The 20,088-nt window shown below is 55.1% G+C and overlaps 1 protein-coding gene across 2 annotated transcripts; it reads right to left on the bottom strand.

Moving 5' to 3' along the window:
* Nucleotides 1-453: 453 nt before the first annotated feature.
* On the bottom strand, nucleotides 454-18,616 carry RBFA (ribosome binding factor A). Of its 2 annotated transcripts, XM_062019927.1 has the most exons (7): nucleotides 18,467-18,616; nucleotides 17,076-17,118; nucleotides 8,314-8,490; nucleotides 7,979-8,091; nucleotides 7,363-7,447; nucleotides 5,982-6,052; nucleotides 454-904 (listed from the first exon to the last, which is right to left on the bottom strand). In XM_062019927.1, the coding sequence occupies exons 1-7, from the start codon at nucleotides 18,574-18,576 to the stop codon at nucleotides 529-531; spliced, it is 975 nt and encodes a 324-aa protein (XP_061875911.1). In that variant the 5' UTR covers nucleotides 18,577-18,616; the 3' UTR covers nucleotides 454-528. The 2 variants fall into 2 exon arrangements, with proteins under 2 accessions (XP_061875911.1, XP_061875912.1); XM_062019928.1 differs by lacking the exon at nucleotides 17,076-17,118 and having other exon boundaries at nucleotides 18,467-18,520.
* Nucleotides 18,617-20,088: the final 1,472 nt, after the last annotated feature.

Raw genomic sequence — 20,088 nt, 5'->3', positions numbered from 1 at the left:
TGTATTGATTAGCTGTTGTGTCAGTGTCTTTGACCTTCTTGTGGAAAGAGTTCCCTCCATAGACTGGGTCCTCTGGAGAACACCCTGTCCTGGGCTTTGTGTGCTCAAGGCTGCTCTTTGCCATTCCCTGCCTTGATCTGGCTCCTTTCTTCCTTCCTGACCTTAGAATAACAGGCACTATGGGATGATTTCTATCCAGATCACTCACAAAAACCAAAGGCATGTGGTTCCAACACAGAAACTGGCATTTGACTGGAAAGCAGCAGCAGAAATGCAATGAGTTTGAACTCAGTGCTGCACTGGGTACATTCTGTCCTCACAAAGCTGCCCTCTGCTTGGAAGCCCTACAACTGCAGCAGCTTGAAAGCTGCTGAACAAAGAGCACCTGGAGGTTTCTCCCACCCCCCACACAGAGCAAAGCTGTGAGTTGGAAAGGAGCAGCAGCACACAGGCTGCCCAAAACTCATCCATGGCACTCTTTTATTTGCTCTTGGCAGCCTCCATTGGAAAAGGAGCAGCTTTTACACTTCATTGAGGTTGATCAGTAGGCTTATTGCCATCATCCTCATCCAAATCAGTCAGCTCTTCCTGCCATTCATCCTCCAGCTCACAGTCCAAGGCTGGCTGGGTGTTCTCATCCCAGCACTCAGCCTCATGTCGCTCCAGCAAGTACTTCTGTGGTGTCATGTCATCATCAGGAGCATTCTTGGGCTTCTTCCTTTTCTTCTTCAACTTAGAAAGCTGCTTCTCCTGCTCTTTTGTCCAGGGGATGCTTTCTACACCCTGTGACATCTTCAACCTCTTGTAGTCCATGATCTGCTTCTTCAGCAGCTCATGATTGATACCAAAAAGATGAGGCTGCAGGGGTGAGTCTGGAGATGGAGCTGCTGAAGAGAGCAGTTGGCTGTGGGAAAGAGAACAAATGCTGTGGGTTATTTTCAGTCTGGATGAGGCAATGCCAATGGTGACAATCTGAGTAACACAGGAAGAAACCAGCTTTCAGCCTGGCTCTATTCATGCACATGTGCATAATGCCATAAGAATGGGCTTCATCCAGCCCAGCACATCTCAGCTGAACCTGCCTGTTGCTGGTAGAGGTGTGCACAGGTCACAGAGTGAGCCCTGCACCTGGGCACCCCAAAGAAGGCCCATTTCTCCCAGCTCTTCCAAGGGGTAAGAAGCAGCAGCCTGTGCCCAAAACACATAGGGCACCTGCAGTTGAACTTAAGACACAAACTAGGGGAGGTATGAGGTGGCCTGTGAGAACGTGTCACAACAAGGGTGTCCTCCAAGAAGCTGCTTCTGGTTTGCACCTGATGAACCCTCCTGCAAAATGGTAAAGCACCAAAGGCATTTCCACCCATGCACTGCAGCATGTGAGTGCAAAGGCTGCTGGCTTGGAGAGCATCCAGTCTACACAATCACTGTTCCAACAGACTCTTCTGATGTGGAGCTTGATAGCAACAAGTCAAGCAAGAGTTGGGTGGGCATGGTTGTGGTGGAGCCACCCCCCCCGTGTGCCCAACAAACAGACCTTCTTTAGAACTCTTGGAGATCTAGAGCCTGCTTACACAAGTCACTTCAGTCAAAATCCCTCCCAGAATAGAGTCAGAGTTGCTGAGGTTGGAAAAGCTCTTGAAGCTGATGGAGCCCAACTGTTGCCTCAGCACTGCCACAGCCACCACTGACCCACAGCCCTGGGATCCCTCCAGGGATGGGCACTCCCCCGTGGCCCTGGGCAGCCTGGGACAGCTCTTTCAGGCAAGAAACTGTTCCCTATCTCCAATCTAAACCTCTCCTGGGGCAACTTGAGGCAAGTTTCCTCTTGTCCTGTGTAGCTCAGGAGCAGAGATCAACCCTTCCCCAGCCACACTATGGCTGAGCACTCACTTGGTTCATTCAGATCTGTCAGGACAATTGGAACTCAGCCACCACAAACACATCACCACAAACCAGAAGGGAAGTTCTAAAGCTTTAGAAAGATACTGATGGCAGAACAAGACTTGGGGCTGCATGCAAGGAGTCTGATGAGTACAGATGCCAAACAGCTGATGTCTGAGACACTGCTCCCTTGGCACCTCACAGATGAGCTGCCTCTGAGAGCAGACACACTGTGCTGTTACAAGTGACCATCCACTCCTTCTCTACAGCTTAACAGAGCTCTACTTCTGTACAAAACACAGGCTTAGCCTACCTGCAAACCTGTGGTCTGGAGCAAGGCACCTGTGCACAAGAAGTGACAGCACAATAGCCTGTGGGTCTGCACTGAAACAGGAAAGTAAACCAGAGCACATGAAGCAACAAATGCTGCCCCTTCCTTTGAAGAACAGAGGGTAACTTTGGTCAAGAAAGCATCAGCCACAAAAGAAGATGCTGCATTGAATTCCTGGGATCATCACATGTTAGTGTGGTTCTCTTCTGGTGATCACTCCTGGGATCATCACATGTCAGTGTGGTTCTCTTCTGGTGATCACTCCTGGCTGGGATCATCTCATGTTAGTGTGGTTCTCTTCTGGTGATCACTCCTGGGATCATCACATGTTAGTGTGGTTCTCTTCTGGTGATCACTCCTGGCTGGGATCATCTCATGTTAGTGTGGTTCTCTTCTGGTGATCACTCCTGGGATCATCACATGTTAGTGTGGTTCTCTTCTGGTGATCACTCCTGGCTGGGATCATCTCATGTTAGTGTGGTTCTCTCCTGGTGATCACTCCTGGGATCATCTCATGTTAGTGTGGTTCTCTTCTGGTGATCACTCCTGGGATCATCTCATGTTAGTGTGGTTCTCTTCTGGTGATCACTCCTGGCTGGGATCATCACATGTTAGTGTGGTTCTCTCCTGGTGATCACTCCTGGGATCATCACATGTTAGTGTGGTTCTCTTCTGGTGATCACTCCTGGGATCATCACATGTTAGTGTGGTTCTCTCCTGGTGATCACTCCTGGGATCATCACATGTTAGTGTGGTTCTCTTCTGGTGATCACTCCTGGGATCATCACATGTTAGTGTGGTTCTCTTCTGGTGATCACTCCTGGGATCATCACATGTTAGTGTGGTTCTCTTCTGGTGATCACTCCTGGGATCATCACATGTTAGTGTGGTTCTCTTCTGGTGATCACTCCTGGGATCATCACATGTTAGTGTGGTTCTCTTCTGGTGATCACTCCTGGGATCATCACATGTTAGTGTGGTTCTCTTCTGGTGATCACTCCTGGGATCATCACATGTTAGTGTGGTTCTCTCCTGGTGATCACTCCTGGGATCATCACATGTTAGTGTGGTTCTCTTCTGGTGATCACTCCTGGCTGGGATCATCACATGTTAGTGTGGTTCTCTCCTGGTGATCACTCCTGGGATCATCACATGTTAGTGTGGTTCTCTTCTGGTGATCACTCCTGGCATCATCTCATGTTAGTGTGGTTCTCTTCTGGTGATCACTCCTGGGATCATCACATGTTAGTGTGGTTCTCTTCTGGTGATCACTCCTGGGATCATCACATGTTAGTGTGGTTCTCTTCTGGTGATCACTCCTGGCATCATCACATGTTAGTGTGGTTCTCTTCTGGTGATCACTCCTGGCTGGGATCATCACATGTTAGTGTGGTTCTCTTCTGGTGATCACTCCTGGGATCATCACATGTTAGTGTGGTTCTCTCCTGGTGATCACTCCTGGGATCATCACATGTTAGTGTGGTTCTCTTCTGGTGATCACTCCTGGGATCATCACATGTTAGTGTGGTTCTCTTCTGGTGATCACTCCTGGGATCATCACATGTTAGTGTGGTTCTCTTCTGGTGATCACTCCTGGGATCATCACATGTTAGTGTGGTTCTCTTCTGGTGATCACTCCTGGGATCATCACATGTTAGTGTGGTTCTCTCCTGGTGATCACTCCTGGCATCATCACATGTTAGTGTGGTTCTCTTCTGGTGATCACTCCTGGGATCATCTCATGTTAGTGTGGTTCTCTTCTGGTGATCACTCCTGGGATCATCACATGTTAGTGTGGTTCTCTTCTGGTGATCACTCCTGGCTGGGATCATCACATGTTAGTGTGGTTCTCTCCTGGTGATCACTCCTGGGATCATCACATGTTAGTGTGGTTCTCTCCTGGTGATCACTCCTGGCTGGGATCATCACATGTTAGTGTGGTTCTCTTCTGGTGATCACTCCTGGCTGGGATCATCACATGTCAGTGTGGTTCTCTTCTGGTGATCACTCCTGGGATCATCACATGTTAGTGTGGTTCTCTTCTGGTGATCACTCCTGGCATCATCTCATGTTAGTGTGGTTCTCTCCTGGTGATCACTCCTGGGATCATCACATGTTAGTGTGGTTCTCTTCTGGTGATCACTCCTGGCATCATCTCATGTTAGTGTGGTTCTCTCCTGGTGATCACTCCTGGGATCATCACATGTTAGTGTGGTTCTCTTCTGGTGATCACTCCTGGCATCATCTCATGTTAGTGTGGTTCTCTCCTGGTGATCACTCCTGGCATCATCACATGTTAGTGTGGTTCTCTTCTGGTGATCACTCCTGGCATCATCTCATGTTAGTGTGGTTCTCTCCTGGTGATCACTCCTGGGATCATCACATGTCAGTGTGGTTCTCTTCTGGTGATCACTCCTGGGATCATCACATGTTAGTGTGGTTCTCTTCTGGTGATCACTCCTGGCTGGGATCATCACATGTCAGTGTGGTTCTCTTCTGGTGATCACTCCTGGCATCATCACATGTTAGTGTGGTTCTCTTCTGGTGATCACTCCTGGCTGGGATCATCACATGTCAGTGTGGTTCTCTTCTGGTGATCACTCCTGGCATCATCACATGTTAGTGTGGTTCTCTTCTGGTGATCACTCCTGGCATCATCACATGTTAGTGTGGTTCTCTTCTGGTGATCACTCCTGGCTGGGATCATCACATGTTAGTGTGGTTCTCTTCTGGTGATCACTCCTGGGATCATCTCATGTTAGTGTGGTTCTCTTCTGGTGATCACTCCTGGGATCATCACATGTTAGTGTGGTTCTCTTCTGGTGATCACTCCTGGGGTCATCTCATGTTAGTGTGGTTCTCTTCTGGTGATCACTCCTGGCTGGGATCATCACATGTCAGTGTGGTTCTCTTCTGGTGATCACTCCTGGCATCATCACATGTTAGTGTGGTTCTCTTCTGGTGATCACTCCTGGGATCATCACATGTTAGTGTGGTTCTCTTCTGGTGATCACTCCTGGCATCATCTCAAGTTAGTGTGGTTCTCTTCTGGTGATCACTCCTGGGATCATCACATGTTAGTGTGGTTCTCTTCTGGTGATCACTCCTGGGATCATCTCATGTTAGTGTGGTTCTCTTCTGGTGATCACTCCTGGGATCATCACATGTTAGTGTGGTTCTCTCCTGGTGATCACTCCTGGGATCATCACATGTTAGTGTGGTTCTCTCCTGGTGATCACTCCTGGGATCATCACATGTCAGTGTGGTTCTCTTCTGGTGATCACTCCTGGGATCATCACATGTTAGTGTGGTTCTCTTCTGGTGATCACTCCTGGCTGGGATCATCACATGTTAGTGTGGTTCTCTTCTGGTGATCACTCCTGGGATCATCACATGTTAGTGTGGTTCTCTTCTGGTGATCACTCCTGGCATCATCTCATGTTAGTGTGGTTCCCTTGTGGTGATCACTCCTGGGATCATCTCATGTTAGTGTGGTTCTCTTCTGGTGATCACTCCTGGGATCATCACATGTTAGTGTGGTTCTCTTCTGGTGATCAAAAAGCCCAAGCCATCTCTTGAAGAGCTGAGATGCCACCTCAGGGTGTCTGCCAAAAAGTCTCCTCTAGTTTCTGCTTCCTCAGAGCACCCATTTGGGCAACTCTGGAGGTAACAACACGTCAAAGAGAGTTTCTGTCAAATAACACCCCATCCCAGTCCTTCATCAGAGTCTGGAACAGACACTTGCACCATCCTGATACCAAAAACTCACCTGGAATCATTCTGAGATGTTTCTTCCTCTTCTGGAGGTCCAAAATCAGCAACTGCCAGTAACTGCTCAACCTTTAAACAGATGAAGGAAACACATATGAGAAGTCCTGCATCACACTGACTTTGTTCACACCTCCCCAAGGAACAGCCACCACCCCACAGCAAAGACTTTCTTGGCACAAAACCATTTCCAAACAGCCTTTTCACCCATCTCCATGAAACCCCCTTTGACCATGGCAAGTCCCCAGTGAGTGCTACAAGCCTGTTCTGTTCAGTGCTTACAGGCTGCACCTCGTTGTGAGCAGTTTCTCTCATGGGAACTGTTCACTCCCATTTCCCTTCTCATTCAGCCTGTCCCTCTAGTTTCATCAGATGCTCTTTCCCTGTCTTCCAATACCTAAAAACCAGCTTCAGTGATGGTATTTCAAGCCCTGTTGTTCCAATCTGTGGGTTACATCAGCAAAGTGTGACCAGATGATGCTCCCCAGGGCCATGTAGAGACAGAAGCCACACGAGGAGGGTTCCTTGTGTGGTTCCCTTCCTTGGTGCCTGTGCACTGAATGTGAAGGTGAGGTTTTCTTCTTCTAAAAGAAATGGTCATCTAACAAACTTTGAGGAACAGGGATTCATGGGGCAGGTTCCAGCACAACAGGGCTGAAAGGCAGGACCTGCAGGAGTGGATGTTGTAGCTCCATCTAGCTGTGCTAACCACAGTCATGACAAGGTGCTTCCATGATCACTCCTTACTTGCTGTGCAAAGTTTCCTGTGCTGCATAACAGTGAACAGAAAGAGCTTTCAGAAGGGTTCAGTTCACATCTGTCTTTGGGCTTCTTGTTGACACTAATACAGGTGAGAAACGTTTGCACTGGGGGTCCACAAACTGGCCTGAAACTCAGCACTCTCCTGACAACAGACAGCTCAAGCAGTCACTGTGTTTCTAAAGCACCTTGCTGTGCCTCTCAGCTCTGCTCATACACACTGCTGAGCCCCCAAGTCACCACCAACAGCTACTGGTTGGACCAGTAACACATCCTGAGCATAAGGAGCTTCAGGGCTCCTCATTGAAAAGGTGGGAGGCATCTCCTCAGAGCTCATTTCTATAACCAACAGACAGCTGCCTACCCTGTATCATCCCTCCAGAGTGTCATTTCCTTCTTTAGCATCTCCTTATTGGCCTGCAAGCTGCTCCACACACTTCCCTTTGGACAATGAGTTCAGGGGGTGACAGTGATGAGGGTTCTACAAGGCTTCAGACAGGCTGATGCTCACAGAGGCTGGCAGGACAGGTCAGCTCCCTCTGGATTCCTCAGCATGATGGCATGCCAAGCCACCACTTTTGCCTATCATTCTATTTGTACATTGAGACAAAGATGACAGTTACCTCTTTGACAGCTGCAGCTCCCTTGTCTTTGATAAACACAATTGGGGGGACGTGTCCTAGGATCTGCTGGCTGGTCAGGAGATACCTGGCAAAGACATCAGTGTGAGTGCCAACAGCACAGCACCCCAGGGCACATCCCAGCTGACTCCAGCTGACTCCAGCAGTACTGCAGGGATGTGGTTTGCCAGGCTTGCAGCCTGATGGGAATCCACTCAGTGCTCTGCATCACACCACTGAAGAGCCACAGCTCTGCACGTGCAGCACGCAGGAGGGACGAGCTGCAGGGCTCAGCAGTGGCATCTGGATGCACAGGCTGGCACAGGACTTTCCCCACTTCATTTGGCTCCCTTATTCCCACTGCTAGGGTGAGAGTAGAGCCCTTGGAGCAGGGTAAGACACTTGGCACTTCATGCTAAACATACTGAAGGGTGATTCTCCTGGTGCCAGCAGAACACATGGCTGGTCTGGCACAGCCACCCTCATCACAGGGCACACTCACACCCCAGCAACCTAAAGCAGCCCAACAGCTCAGTCCCAGAGTGTTGGAGACACTGAAGAAATGCTACCAGGGCATGGCTCTGGGCTTGGGAAGTGTCTGCTAGTCCCACAGCAGTACCTGATCCGTGGAGCACTCTTCTGCAGCACACTCTCAATGTAACTCTCTTCCCCCACTGTAGCAGCTGGGTTCCAGTACACACGACATGCTGAAAAGTTGGATGCCAGGGACACCTGCAGAGGAATGCTTCTTTAAAATGACACAGACACACATGTCTGAGCAACAGGACCAGAATGTCACACCAGGAGAATCACCCTGGAGTGAGCCTGAGCTGTGTTTGCATTCGAGTTGCAAAGGGCTCTAGTCACAAGGTGATTGCAGAGCTTCCCCAGGGGCTCCTCTGAGCACCTCAAGGCTCAGAGCAACCCACCACCAGCCATGGCTTTGGTACTTGCCTTGCAGATTTGCAGCTTGAGCTCATACAGCTCTTGGCTGATTTCACAGGTAGTCAGCATGTCAGTCACAGCTTTGTAAATGAGGCCGTTCAGGACACTGCAGCGGATGGTGTCTTCCCTCCTGGTTTCTCTCTGCTCAGCTCTCAGCACAGAGGCCAAACCACTTGGTTTATACATCTTCAAAACAAAAGCCCAAGCATGACATTCAGCAGTAGTTACAGACTTGTATGAGGCTGTTAGCACACAATGGTGGGGTTGGGAGGGAGCTTTAGAGCTCATCCAGTGCAACCTCCCTGCAGAAGCAGCTCCCACCTAGATCAGGTCACACAGGAACGTGTCCAGGTGGGGCTTGAAGAGCTCCAAGGAAGGAGCCTCCACACCTTCCCTGGGCAGCCTGGGCCAGGGCTCCCTCCCTGAAACACTGAAATAGTTTGTTCTTATGTTTAAGTGGAACTGTCTGTGTTCCAGCTTCATCCCATCACCCCTTGTCCTGTTGCTGGCTGCTATAGAAAAGGGATGTCCCAACCTCCTGTTCCAGCTTCATCCCATCACCCCTTGTCCTGTTACTGGCTGCTATAGAAAAGGGATGTCCCAACCTCCTGTTCCAGCTTCATCCCATCACCCCTTGTCTTGTTGCTATCTACTATAGGAAAGGGATGTCCCAACCTCCTGTTCCAGCTTCATCCCATCACCCCTTGTCCAGTTTGGTGTCAAGCCCAGTCCTGAGTGAGTCCCGAGTCCCAGTTTGGTGTCAAACCCAGTCCTGAGTGAGTCCTGAGTCCCACTTTGGTGTCAAACCCAGTCCTGAGTGAGTCCTGAGTCCCACTTTGGTGTCAAACCCAGTCCTGAGTGAGTCCTGAGGCCTAGTTTGGTGTCAAACCCAGTCCTGAGTGAGTCCTGAGTCCCACTTTGGTGTCAAACCCAGTCCTGAGTGAGTCCTGAGTCCCACTTTGGTGTCAAACCCAGTCCTGAGTGAGTCCTGAGTCCCACTTTGGTGTCAAACCCAGTCCTGAGTGAGTCCTGAGTCCCACTTTGGTGTCAAACCCAGTCCTGAGTGAGTCCTGAGTCCCACTTTGGTGTCAAACCCAGTCCTGAGTGAGTCCTGAGGCCTAGTTTGGTGTCAAACCCAGTCCTGAGTGAGTCCTGAGTCCCACTTTGGTGTCAAACCCAGTCCTGAGTGAGTCCTGAGTCCCACTTTGGTGTCAAACCCAGTCCTGAGTGAGTCCTGAGTCCCACTTTGGTGTCAAACCCAGTCCTGAGTGAGTCCTGAGTCCCATTTTGGTGTCAAACCCAGTCCTCAGTGAGTCCTGAGGCCCAGTTTGGCGTCAAACCCAGTCCTGAGTGAGTCCTGAGGCCCAGTTTGGCGTCAAACCCAGTCCTGAGTCAGTCCTGAGGCCCAGCTTGGCGTCAAACCCAGTCCTGAGTGAGTCCTGAGGCCCAGTTTGGTGTCAAACCCAGTCCTGAGTCAGTCCTGAGGCCCAGTTTGGTGTCAAACCCAGTCCCCAGTGAGTCCTGAGTCCCAGTTTGGTGTCAAACCCAGTCCTGAGTCAGTCCTGAGGCCCAGTTTGGTGTCAAACCCAGTCCTCAGTGAGTCCTGACGCCCAGTTTGGTGTCAAACCCAGTCCTGAGTGAGTCCTGAGGCCCAGTTTGGTGTCAAACCCAGTCCTCAGTGAGTCCCGAGGCCCAGTTTGGCGTCAAACCCAGTCCTGAGTGAGTCCTGAGGCCCAGCTTGGCGTCAAACCCAGTCCTGAGTGAGTCCTGAGGCCCAGTTTGGCGTCAAACCCAGTCCTGAGTCAGTCCTGAGGCCCAGTTTGGCGTCAAACCCAGTCCTCAGTGAGTCCTGAGGCCCAGTTTGGCGTCAAACCCAGTCCCCAGTGAGTCCTGAGGCCCAGTTTGGCGTCACACCCAGTCCCCAGTGAGTCCTGAGGCCCAGTTTGGCCTCAAACCCAGTCCTCAGTGAGTCCTGAGGCCCAGTTTGGCGTCAAACCCAGTCCTCAGTGAGTCCTGAGGCCCAGTTTGGCGTCAAACCCAGTCCTGAGTGAGTCCTGAGGCCCAGTTTGGCGTCAAACCCAGTCCTGAGTGAGTCCTGAGGCCCAGCTTGGCGTCAAACCCAGTCCTCAGTGAGTCCTGAGGCCCAGTTTGGCGTCAAACCCAGTCCTCAGTGAGTCCTGAGGCCCAGTTTGGCGTCAAACCCAGTCCTCAGTGAGTCCTGAGGCCCAGTTTGGCGTCAAACCCAGTCCTCAGTGAGTCCTGAGGCCCAGTTTGGCGTCAAACCCAGTCCTGAGTGAGTCCTGAGGCCCAGCTTGGCGTCAAACCCAGTCCTCAGTGAGTCTTGAGGCCCAGTTTGGCGTCAAACCCAGTCCTCAGTGAGTCCTGAGGCCCAGCTTGGCGTCAAACCCAGTCCTCAGTGAGTCCTGAGACCCAGTTTGGCGTCAAACCCAGTCCCCAGTGAGTCCTGAGGCCCAGTTTGGCGTCAAACCCAGTCCTGAGTGAGTCCTGAGTCCCAGTTTGGCGTCAAACCCAGTCCTGAGTGAGTCCTGAGGCCCAGTTGGGCGTCAAACCCAGTCCTGAGTGAGTCCTGAGTCCCACTTTGGTGTCAAACCCAGTCCTGAGTGAGTCCTGAGTCCCACTTTGGTGTCAAACCCAGTCCTGAGTGAGTCCTGAGTCCCACTTTGGTGTCAAACCCAGTCCTGAGTGAGTCCTGAGGCCCAGTTTGGTGTCAAACCCAGTCCTGAGTGAGTCCTGAGTCCCACTTTGGTGTCAAACCCAGTCCTGAGTGAGTCCTGATTCCCACTTTGGTGTCAAACCCAGTCCTGAGTGAGTCCTGAGGCCTAGTTTGGCGTCAAACCCAGTCCTGAGTCAGTCCTGAGTCCCACTTTGGTGTCAAACCCAGTCCTCAGTGAGTCCTGAGGCCCAGTTTGGTGTCAAACCCAGTCCTGAGTCAGTCCTGAGGCCCAGTTTGGCGTCAAACCCAGTCCTGAGTGAGTCCTGAGGCCCACTTTGGTGTCAAACCCAGTCCTCAGTGAGTCCTGAGGCCCAGTTTGGTGTCAAACCCAGTCCTGAGTGAGTCCTGAGTCCCACTTTGGTGTCAAACCCAGTCCTGAGTGAGTCCTGAGGCCCACTTTGGTGTCAAACCCAGTCCTGAGTGAGTCCTGAGGCCCACTTTGGTGTCAAACCCAGTCCTCAGTGAGTCCTGAGGCCCAGTTTGGTGTCAAACCCAGTCCTGAGTGAGTCCTGAGGCCCAGCTTGGCGTCAAACCCAGTCCTGAGTGAGTCCTGAGGCCCAGTTTGGTGTCAAACCCAGTCCCCAGTGAGTCCTGAGGCCTAGTTTGGTGTCAAACCCAGTCCTGAGTGAGTCCTGAGTCCTAGTTTGGTGTCAAACCCAGTCCTGAGTGAGTCCTGAGGCCCAGTTTGGTGTCAAACCCAGTCCTGAGTGAGTCCTGAGTCCCACTTTGGTGTCAAACCCAGTCCTGAGTCAGTCCTGAGGCCCAGTTTGGTGTTAAACCCAGTCCTGAGTCAGTCCTGAGGCCCAGTTTGGTGTCAAACCCAGTCCCCAGTGAGTCCTGAGGCCCAGTTTGGTGTCAAACCCAGTCCTGAGTCAGTCCTGAGGCCCAGTTTGGTGTCAAACCCAGTCCTGAGTCAGTCCTGAGGCCCAGTTTGGTGTCAAACCCAGTCCTCATTGAGTCCTGAGGCCCAGTTTGGTGTCAAACCCAGTCCCCAGTGAGTCCTGAGGCCCAGTTTGGCCTCAAACCCAGTCCTGAGTGAGTCCTGAGGCCCAGTTTGGTGTCAAACCCAGTCCTGAGTCAGTCCTGAGTCCCACTTTGGCGTCAAACCCAGTCCTGAGTCAGTCCTGAGGCCCAGTTTGGTGTCAAACCCAGTCCTGAGTCAGTCCTGAGGCCCAGTTTGGTGTCAAACCCAGTCCTGAGTCAGTCCTGAGGCCCAGTTTGGTGTCAAACCCAGTCCCCAGTGAGTCCTGAGGCCCAGTTTGGTGTCAAACCCAGTCCTGAGTCAGTCCTGAGGCCCAGTTTGGTGTCAAACCCAGTCCTGAGTCAGTCCTGAGGCCCAGTTTGGTGTCAAACCCAGTCCTCATTGAGTCCTGAGGCCCAGTTTGGTGTCAAACCCAGTCCCCAGTGAGTCCTGAGGCCCAGTTTGGCCTCAAACCCAGTCCTGAGTGAGTCCTGAGGCCCAGTTTGGTGTCAAACCCAGTCCTGAGTCAGTCCTGAGTCCCACTTTGGCGTCAAACCCAGTCCTGAGTCAGTCCTGAGGCCCAGTTTGGTGTCAAACCCAGTCCTGAGTCAGTCCTGAGGCCCAGTTTGGTGTCAAACCCAGTCCCCAGTGAGTCCTGAGGCCCAGTTTGGTGTCAAACCCAGTCCTGAGTCAGTCCTGAGGCCCAGTTTGGTGTCAAACCCAGTCCTGAGTCAGTCCTGAGGCCCAGTTTGGTGTCAAACCCAGTCCTCAGTGAGTCCTGAGGCCCAGCTTGGCGTCAAACCCAGTCCTGAGTGAGTCCTGAGGCCCAGTTTGGTGTCAAACCCAGTCCCCAGTGAGTCCTGAGGCCCAGTTTGGCCTCAAACCCAGTCCTGAGTGAGTCCTGAGGCCCAGTTGGGCGTCAAACCCAGTCCTGAGTGAGTCCGGAGTCCCACTTTGGTGTCAAACCCAGTCCTGAGCGAGTCCTGAGTCCCACTTTGGTGTCAAACCCAGTCCTCAGTGAGTCCTGAGGCCCAGCTTGCTGTCAAACCCAGTCCTGAGTGAGTCCTGAGGCCCAGTTTGGTGTCAAACCCAGTCCTGAGTGAGTCCTGAGTCCCACTTTGGTGTCAAACCCAGTCCTGAGTGAGTCCTGAGTCCCACTTTGGTGTCAAACCCAGTCCTGAGTGAGTCCTGAGTCCCACTTTGGTGTCAAACCCAGTCCTGAGTGAGTCCTGAGTCCCACTTTGGTGTCAAACCCAGTCCTGAGTGAGTCCTGAGTCCCACTTTGGTGTCAAACCCAGTCCTGAGTCAGTCCTGAGGCCCAGTTTGGTGTCAAACCCAGTCCTGAGTGAGTCCTGAGTCCCACTTTGGTGTCAAACCCAGTCCTGAGTGAGTCCTGAGTCCCACTTTGGTGTCAAACCCAGTCCTGAGTCAGTCCTGAGTCCCACTTTGGTGTCAAACCCAGTCCTGAGTGAGTCCTGAGGCCCACTTTGGTGTCAAACCCAGTCCTGAGTGAGTCCTGAGGCCCAGTTTGGTGTCAAACCCAGTCCTGAGTGAGTCCTGAGGCCCAGCTTGGCGTCAAACCCAGTCCTGAGTGAGTCCTGAGGCCTAGTTTGGTGTCAAACCCAGTCCTGAGTCAGTCCTGAGTCCCACTTTGGCGTCAAACCCAGTCCTGAGTCAGTCCTGAGGCCCAGTTTGGTGTCAAACCCAGTCCTGAGTCAGTCCTGAGGCCCAGTTTGGTGTCAAACCCAGTCCCCAGTGAGTCCTGAGGCCCAGTTTGGTGTCAAACCCAGTCCTGAGTCAGTCCTGAGGCCCAGTTTGGTGTCAAACCCAGTCCTGAGTCAGTCCTGAGGCCCAGTTTGGTGTCAAACCCAGTCCTGAGTGAGTCCTGAGGCCCAGCTTGGCGTCAAACCCAGTCCTCAGTGAGTCCTGAGGCCCAGTTTGGCGTCAAACCCAGTCCTCAGTGAGTCCTGAGGCCCAGTTTGGCGTCAAACCCAGTCCTCAGTGAGTCCTGAGGCCCAGTTTGGCGTCAAACCCAGTCCCCAGTGAGTCCTGAGGCCCAGTTTGGCGTCAAATCCAGTCCTCAGTGAGTCCTGAGACCCAGTTTGGCGTCAAACCCAGTCCTGAGTCAGTCCTGAGGCCCAGTTTGGTGTCAAACCCAGTCCTGAGTCAGTCCTGAGGCCCAGTTTGGTGTCAAACCCAGTCCTCAGTGAGTCCTGAGGCCCAGTTTGGCGTCAAACCCAGTCCTGAGTCAGTCCTGAGGCCCAGTTTGGCCTCAAACCCAGTCCTGAGTGAGTCCTGAGGCCCAGTTTGGTGTCAAACCCAGTCCTGAGTGAGTCCTGAGTCCCACTTTGGTGTCAAACCCAGTCCTGAGTGAGTCCTGAGGCCCAGTTTGGTGTCAAACCCAGTCCTGAGTGAGTCCTGAGTCCCACTTTGGTGTCAAACCCAGTCCTGAGTGAGTCCTGAGTCCCACTTTGGTGTCAAACCCAGTCCTGAGTGAGTCCTGAGTCCCACTTTGGTGTCAAACCCAGTCCTGAGTGAGTCCTGAGGCCCACTTTGGTGTCAAACCCAGTCCTGAGTGAGTCCTGAGGCCCAGTTTGGTGTCAAACCCAGTCCTGAGTGAGTCCTGAGGCCCAGTTTGGTGTCAAACCCAGTCCTGAGTGAGTCCTGAGGCCCAGCTTGGCGTCAAACCCAGTCCTGAGTGAGTCCTGAGGCCCAGTTTGGTGTCAAACCCAGTCCTGAGTGAGTCCTGAGTCCCACTTTGGTGTCAAACCCAGTCCTGAGTGAGTCCTGAGTCCCACTTTGGTGTCAAACCCAGTCCTGAGTGAGTCCTGAGTCCCACTTTGGTGTCAAACCCAGTCCTGAGTGAGTCCTGAGGCCCACTTTGGTGTCAAACCCAGTCCTGAGTGAGTCCTGAGGCCCAGTTTGGTGTCAAACCCAGTCCTGAGTGAGTCCTGAGGCCCAGCTTGGTGTCAAACCCAGTCCTGAGTGAGTCCTGAGTCCCACTTTGGTGTCAAACCCAGTCCTCAGTGAGTCCTGAGGCCCAGCTTGGTGTCAAACCCAGTCCTGAGTGAGTCCTGAGTCCCACTTTGGTGTCAAACCCAGTCCTGAGTGAGTCCTGAGTCCCACTTTGGTGTCAAACCCAGTCCTGAGTGAGTCCTGAGTCCCAGTTTGGTGTCAAACCCAGTCCTGAGTGAGTCCTGAGTCCCACTTTGGTGTCAAACCCAGTCCTGAGTGAGTCCTGAGTCCCACTTTGGTGTCAAACCCAGTCCTGAGTGAGTCCTGAGTCCCACTTTGGTGTCAAACCCAGTCCTGAGTGAGTCCTGAGGCCCACTTTGGTGTCAAACCCAGTCCTGAGTGAGTCCTGAGGCCCACTTTGGTGTCAAACCCAGTCCTCAGTGAGTCCTGAGGCCCAGTTTGGTGTCAAACCCAGTCCTGAGTGAGTCCTGAGGCCGAGCTTGGCGTCAAACCCAGTCCTGAGTGAGTCCTGAGGCCCAGTTTGGTGTCAAACCCAGTCCTGAGTGAGTCCTGAGGCCCACTTTGGTGTCAAACCCAGTCCTCAGTGAGTCCTGAGGCCCAGTTTGGTGTCAAACCCAGTCCTGAGTGAGTCCTGAGGCCTAGTTTGGTGTCAAACCCAGTCCTGAGTCAGTCCTGAGTCCCACTTTGGCGTCAAACCCAGTCCTGAGTCAGTCCTGAGGCCCAGTTTGGTGTCAAACCCAGTCCTGAGTCAGTCCTGAGGCCCAGTTTGGTGTCAAACCCAGTCCCCAGTGAGTCCTGAGGCCCAGTTTGGTGTCAAACCCAGTCCTGAGTCAGTCCTGAGGCCCAGTTTGGTGTCAAACCCAGTCCTGAGTCAGTCCTGAGGCCCAGTTTGGTGTCAAACCCAGTCCTCAGTGAGTCCTGAGGCCCAGTTTGGCGTCAAACCCAGTCCTCATTGAGTCCTGAGGCCCAGTTTGGTGTCAAACCCAGTCCCCAGTGAGTCCTGAGGCCCAGTTTGGCCTCAAACCCAGTCCTGAGTCAGTCCTGAGGCCCAGTTGGGCGTCAAACCCAGTCCTTAGTGAGTCCTGAGTCCCACTTTGGTGTCAAACCCAGTCCTGAGTGAGTCCTGAGGCCCAGCTTGGCGTCAAACCCAGTCCTGAGTCAGTCCTGAGGCCCAGTTTGGTGTCAAACCCAGTCCTGAGTCAGTCCTGAGGCCCAGTTTGGTGTCAAACCCAGTCCTGAGTGAGTCCTGAGGCCCAGTTTGGTGTCAAACCCAGTCCTGAGTCAGTCCTGAGGCCCAGTTTGGTGTCAAACCCAGTCCTCAGTGAGTCCTGAGGCCTAGTTTGGTGTCAAACCCAGTCCTGAGTCAGTCCTGAGGCCCAGTTTGGTGTCAAACCCAGTCCTGAGTCAGTCCTGAGGCCCAGTTTGGTGTCAAACCCAGTCCTGAGTCAGTCCTGAGGCCCAGCTTGGTGTCAAACCCAGTCCTGAGTGAGTCCTGAGGCCCAGTTTGGTGTCAAACCCAGTCCTGAGTGAGTCCTGAGGCCCAGTTTGGTGTCAAACCCAGTCCTGAGTCAGTCCTGAGGCCCAGTTTGGTGTCAAACCCAGTCCTGAGCGAGTCCTGAGGCCCAGTTTGGTGTCAAACCCAGTCCTGAGTGAGTCCTGAGGCCCAGTTTGGTGTCAAACCCAGTCCTGAGTCAGTCCTGAGGCCCAGTTTGGTGTCAAACCCAGTCCTGAGTCAGTCCTGAGTCCCACTTTGGTGTCAAACCCAGTCCTGAGTCAGTCCTGAGGCCCAGCTTGGTGTCAAACCCAGTCCTGAGTCAGTCCTGAGTCCCACTTTGGTGTCAAACCCAGTCCTGAGTCAGTCCTGAGGCCCAGTTTGGTGTCAAACCCAGTCCTGAGCGAGTCCTGAGGCCCAGTTTGGTGTCAAACCCAGTCCTGAGTCAGTCCTGAGGCCCAGCTTGGTGTCAAACCCAGTCCTCAGTGAGTCCTGAGGCCTAGTTTGGTGTCAAACCCAGTCCTGAGTCAGTCCTGAGGCCCAGTTTGGTGTCAAACCCAGTCCTGAGTCAGTCCTGAGGCCCAGTTTGGTGTCAAAGATGCACTTACCAGCTGGGATCCCAGGTCAGGGCTGTCGTACCAAAACTTCTTTCTATGGGGATAAAAAGAAAGGGAAAGAGCTGGAGCCTCCAGCCCTGGAGCTCAGCACCTCAGTGTCCCTGTGGCAGTGAGTGAGGGGCTCAGCACTGAGCTCAGCACCTCAGTGTCCCTGTGGCAGTGAGTGAGGGGCTCAGCACTGTGCTCAGCACCTCAGTGTCCCTGTGGCAGGGAGTGAGGGGCCCAATCCTGCCTCCAGCCCTGGAGCTGCAGCACCTCAGTGTCCCTGTGGCAGTGAGTGAGGGGCTCAGCACTGAGCTCAGCACCTCAGTGTCCCTGTGGCAGGGATTGAAGGGCCCAATCCTGCCTCCAGTGGAGCTGCAGCCCCTCGGTTTCCTTGTGGCACTGAGTGAGGTGCTGAGCACTGAGCACAGCCCTGGAGCTGCAGCACCTCAGTGTCCTTCTGCCAGGGAGTGAAGGGTCCAATCCTGCCTCCAGCCCTGGGGCTGCAGCACCTCAGTGTCCCTGTGGCACTGAGTGAGGGGCCCAATCCTGCCTCCAGTGGAGCTGCAGCACCTCAGTGTCCCTGTGGTACTGAGCAAGGGGCTCAGCACTGACACAGCCCTGGAGCTGCAGCCCCTCAGTGTCCCTGTGGCACTGAGCAAGGGGCTCAGCACTGAGCTCAGCACCTCAGTGTCCCTGTGGCAGGGAGTGAGGGGCCCAATCCTGCCCCCAGCCCTGGAGCTGCAGCACCTCAGTGTCCCTGTGGCACTGAGCAAGGGGCTCAGCACTGAGCTCAGCACCTCAGTGTCCCTGTGGCAGTGAGTGAGGGGCTCAGCACTGTGCTCAGCACTTCAGTGTCCCTGTGGTACTGAGTGAGGGGCCAAATCCTGCCTCCAATTGAGCTGCAGCCCCTCAGTGTCCCTGTGGCAGGGAGTGAGGGGCCTAATCCTGCCTCCAGCCCTGGAGCTGCAGCACCTCAGTGTCCCTGTGGCAGGGATTGAAGGGCCCAATCCTGCCTCCAGTCCTGGAGCTGCAGCCCCTCAGTGTCCCTGTGGTAGTGAGTGAGGGGCTCAGCACTGTGCTCAGCACCTCAGTGTCCCTGTGGCAGGGAGTCAGGGGCTCAGCACTGAGCTCAGCACCTCAGTGTCCCTGTGGCAGGGAGTCAGGGGCTCAGCACTGAGCTCAGCACCTCAGTGTCCCTGTGGCAGGGAGTGAGGGGCCCAATCCTGCCTCCAGTGGAGCTGCAGCCCCTCAGTGTCCCTGTGGCAGGGAGTGAGGGGCCCAATCCTGCCTCCAGCCCTGCAGCTGCAGCCCCTCCGTGTCCGTGTGTCCCGGGCCCTGGCTGTGAGGCCGCCAGGCTCCGCACCGCCCCGCACCGCTCCGCACCGCCCCGCACTCACTTCTTTTTGCGCAGCATCTTCCTCAGCAGGTTCCTGGAGCCGCCCAGCGCCGCGGAGCTGCGCACCGCCCGGCACCAGCTCCGCACCACCGCCGCCCGCCCGCTCCACATGCTGCTGCCAGCTCAGGCCGCTCGGGCCGGGACCGGGGGAGGAGCCGGGAGGGGGGAGGGACCGGGGGAGGGACCGGGGCGGGGAGGGACCGGGGGAGGGACCGGGGCAGCGGGGGAGGGACCGGGGGAGGGATGGAGGGAGGGAGGGATGGAGGGAGGGAGGGAGGGACCGAGGGAGGGATGGCGGGAGGGACCGAGGGACCGGGGGAGGGATGGAGGGATGGAGGGAGGGGGGGAGGGATGGAGGGACCGAGGGAGGGATGGAGGGAGGGACCGAGGGACCGAGGGAGGGATGGAGGGAGGGACCAGGGGAGGGATGGAGGGAGGGATGGAGGGAGGGACCGAGGGACCGAGGGAGGGATGGAGGGAGGAGCCGGGGCGGCGGGGACGGGCCCGGCACGGGGAGGGATCGAGGCACCGGGGGAGGGACCGGGGGAGGGATGGAGGGAGGGATGGAGGGATGGAGGGATGGAGGGACCGGGGGAGGGATGGAGGGAGGGATGGAGGGATGGAGGGATGGAGGGACCGGGGGAGGGACCGGGGGAGGGACCGAGGGAGGGATGGAGGGAGGAACCAGGGGAGGGATGGGGGAGGGATGGAGGGATGGAGGGAGGGATGGAGGGATGGAGGGAGGGAGGGATGGAGGGAGGGACCGGGGGAGGGATGGAGGGAGCGATGGAGTGAGGGATGGAGTGAGGCACCGGGGGAGGGACCGGGGGAGGGACCGGCACGGGGAGGGACCGGGGGACCGGGGGAGGGACCGGGGGAGGGATGGAGGGATGGAGGGAGGGATGGAGGGAGGGAAAGAGGGACCGAGGGAGGGATGGAGGGAGGAGCCGGGGCGGCGGGGACGGGCCCAGCACGGGGAGGGACCGAGGCACCGGGGGAGGGACCGGGGGAGGGATGGAGGGATGGAGGGAGGGACCGAGAGAGGGACCAGGGGAGGGATGGAGGGAGGGATGGAGGGAGGGATGGAGGGAGGGACCGAGGGAGGGATGGAGGGAGGGACCGAGGGAGGGACCAGGGGAGGGATGGAGGGAGGGATGGAGGGAGGGACCGAGGGAGGGATGGAGGGAGGGACCGAGGGAGGGATGGAGGGAGGGATGGAGGGAGGGACCGAGGGAGGGATGGAGGGAGGGATGGAGGGAGGGACCGAGGGAGGGATGGAGGGAGGGACCAGAGGAGGGATGGAAGGAGGGACCAGGGGAGGGACCAGGGGAGGGACCAGGGGAGGGATGGAGGGAGGGATGGAAGGAGGGACCAGGGGAGGGACCAGGGGAGGGACCAGGGGAGGGATGGAGGGAGGGATGGAGGGATGGAGGAAGGGACCGGGGGAGGGATGGAGGGAGGCGGCGCCAGCTCCGCACCGCGCCCCGCGCTGGGGAAGCACAGCCCCGAGCCGGGCTGCGCACAGAGCTCGGGTTTGGGTTGAGCATCTGAGTTTGGCAGCGATGAGAAACCTGGTTGGTGCGGTGCCATGGAAGGGAAAGTGTCCCGCAGACATCAGCGCGG

This window comes from Colius striatus, unplaced genomic scaffold, assembly GCF_028858725.1.
Source record: "Colius striatus isolate bColStr4 unplaced genomic scaffold, bColStr4.1.hap1 scaffold_35, whole genome shotgun sequence".
In the NCBI taxonomy this organism is placed as follows: domain Eukaryota; kingdom Metazoa; phylum Chordata; class Aves; order Coliiformes; family Coliidae; genus Colius; species Colius striatus.
The sequence above is the reverse complement of the archived record's forward strand: the minus strand, read 5'-3'. Positions and strand labels throughout refer to the sequence as shown.

Bases quoted from the DNA above. Each gene is read 5' to 3' on its own strand.
- RBFA (XM_062019927.1), bottom strand. From the start codon at position 18,576: ATGTGGAGCGGGCGGGCGGCGGTGGTGCGGAGCTGGTGCCGGGCGGTG. The intron at 17,119-18,466 runs GTGAGTGCGGGG...TTATCCCCATAG, and splicing joins AAGATGCTGCGCAAAAAGAA to AAAGAAGTTTTGGTACGACA. The intron at 8,491-17,075 runs GTAAGTGCATCT...TTTGTTTTGAAG, and splicing joins CTGACCTGGGATCCCAGCTG to ATGTATAAACCAAGTGGTTT.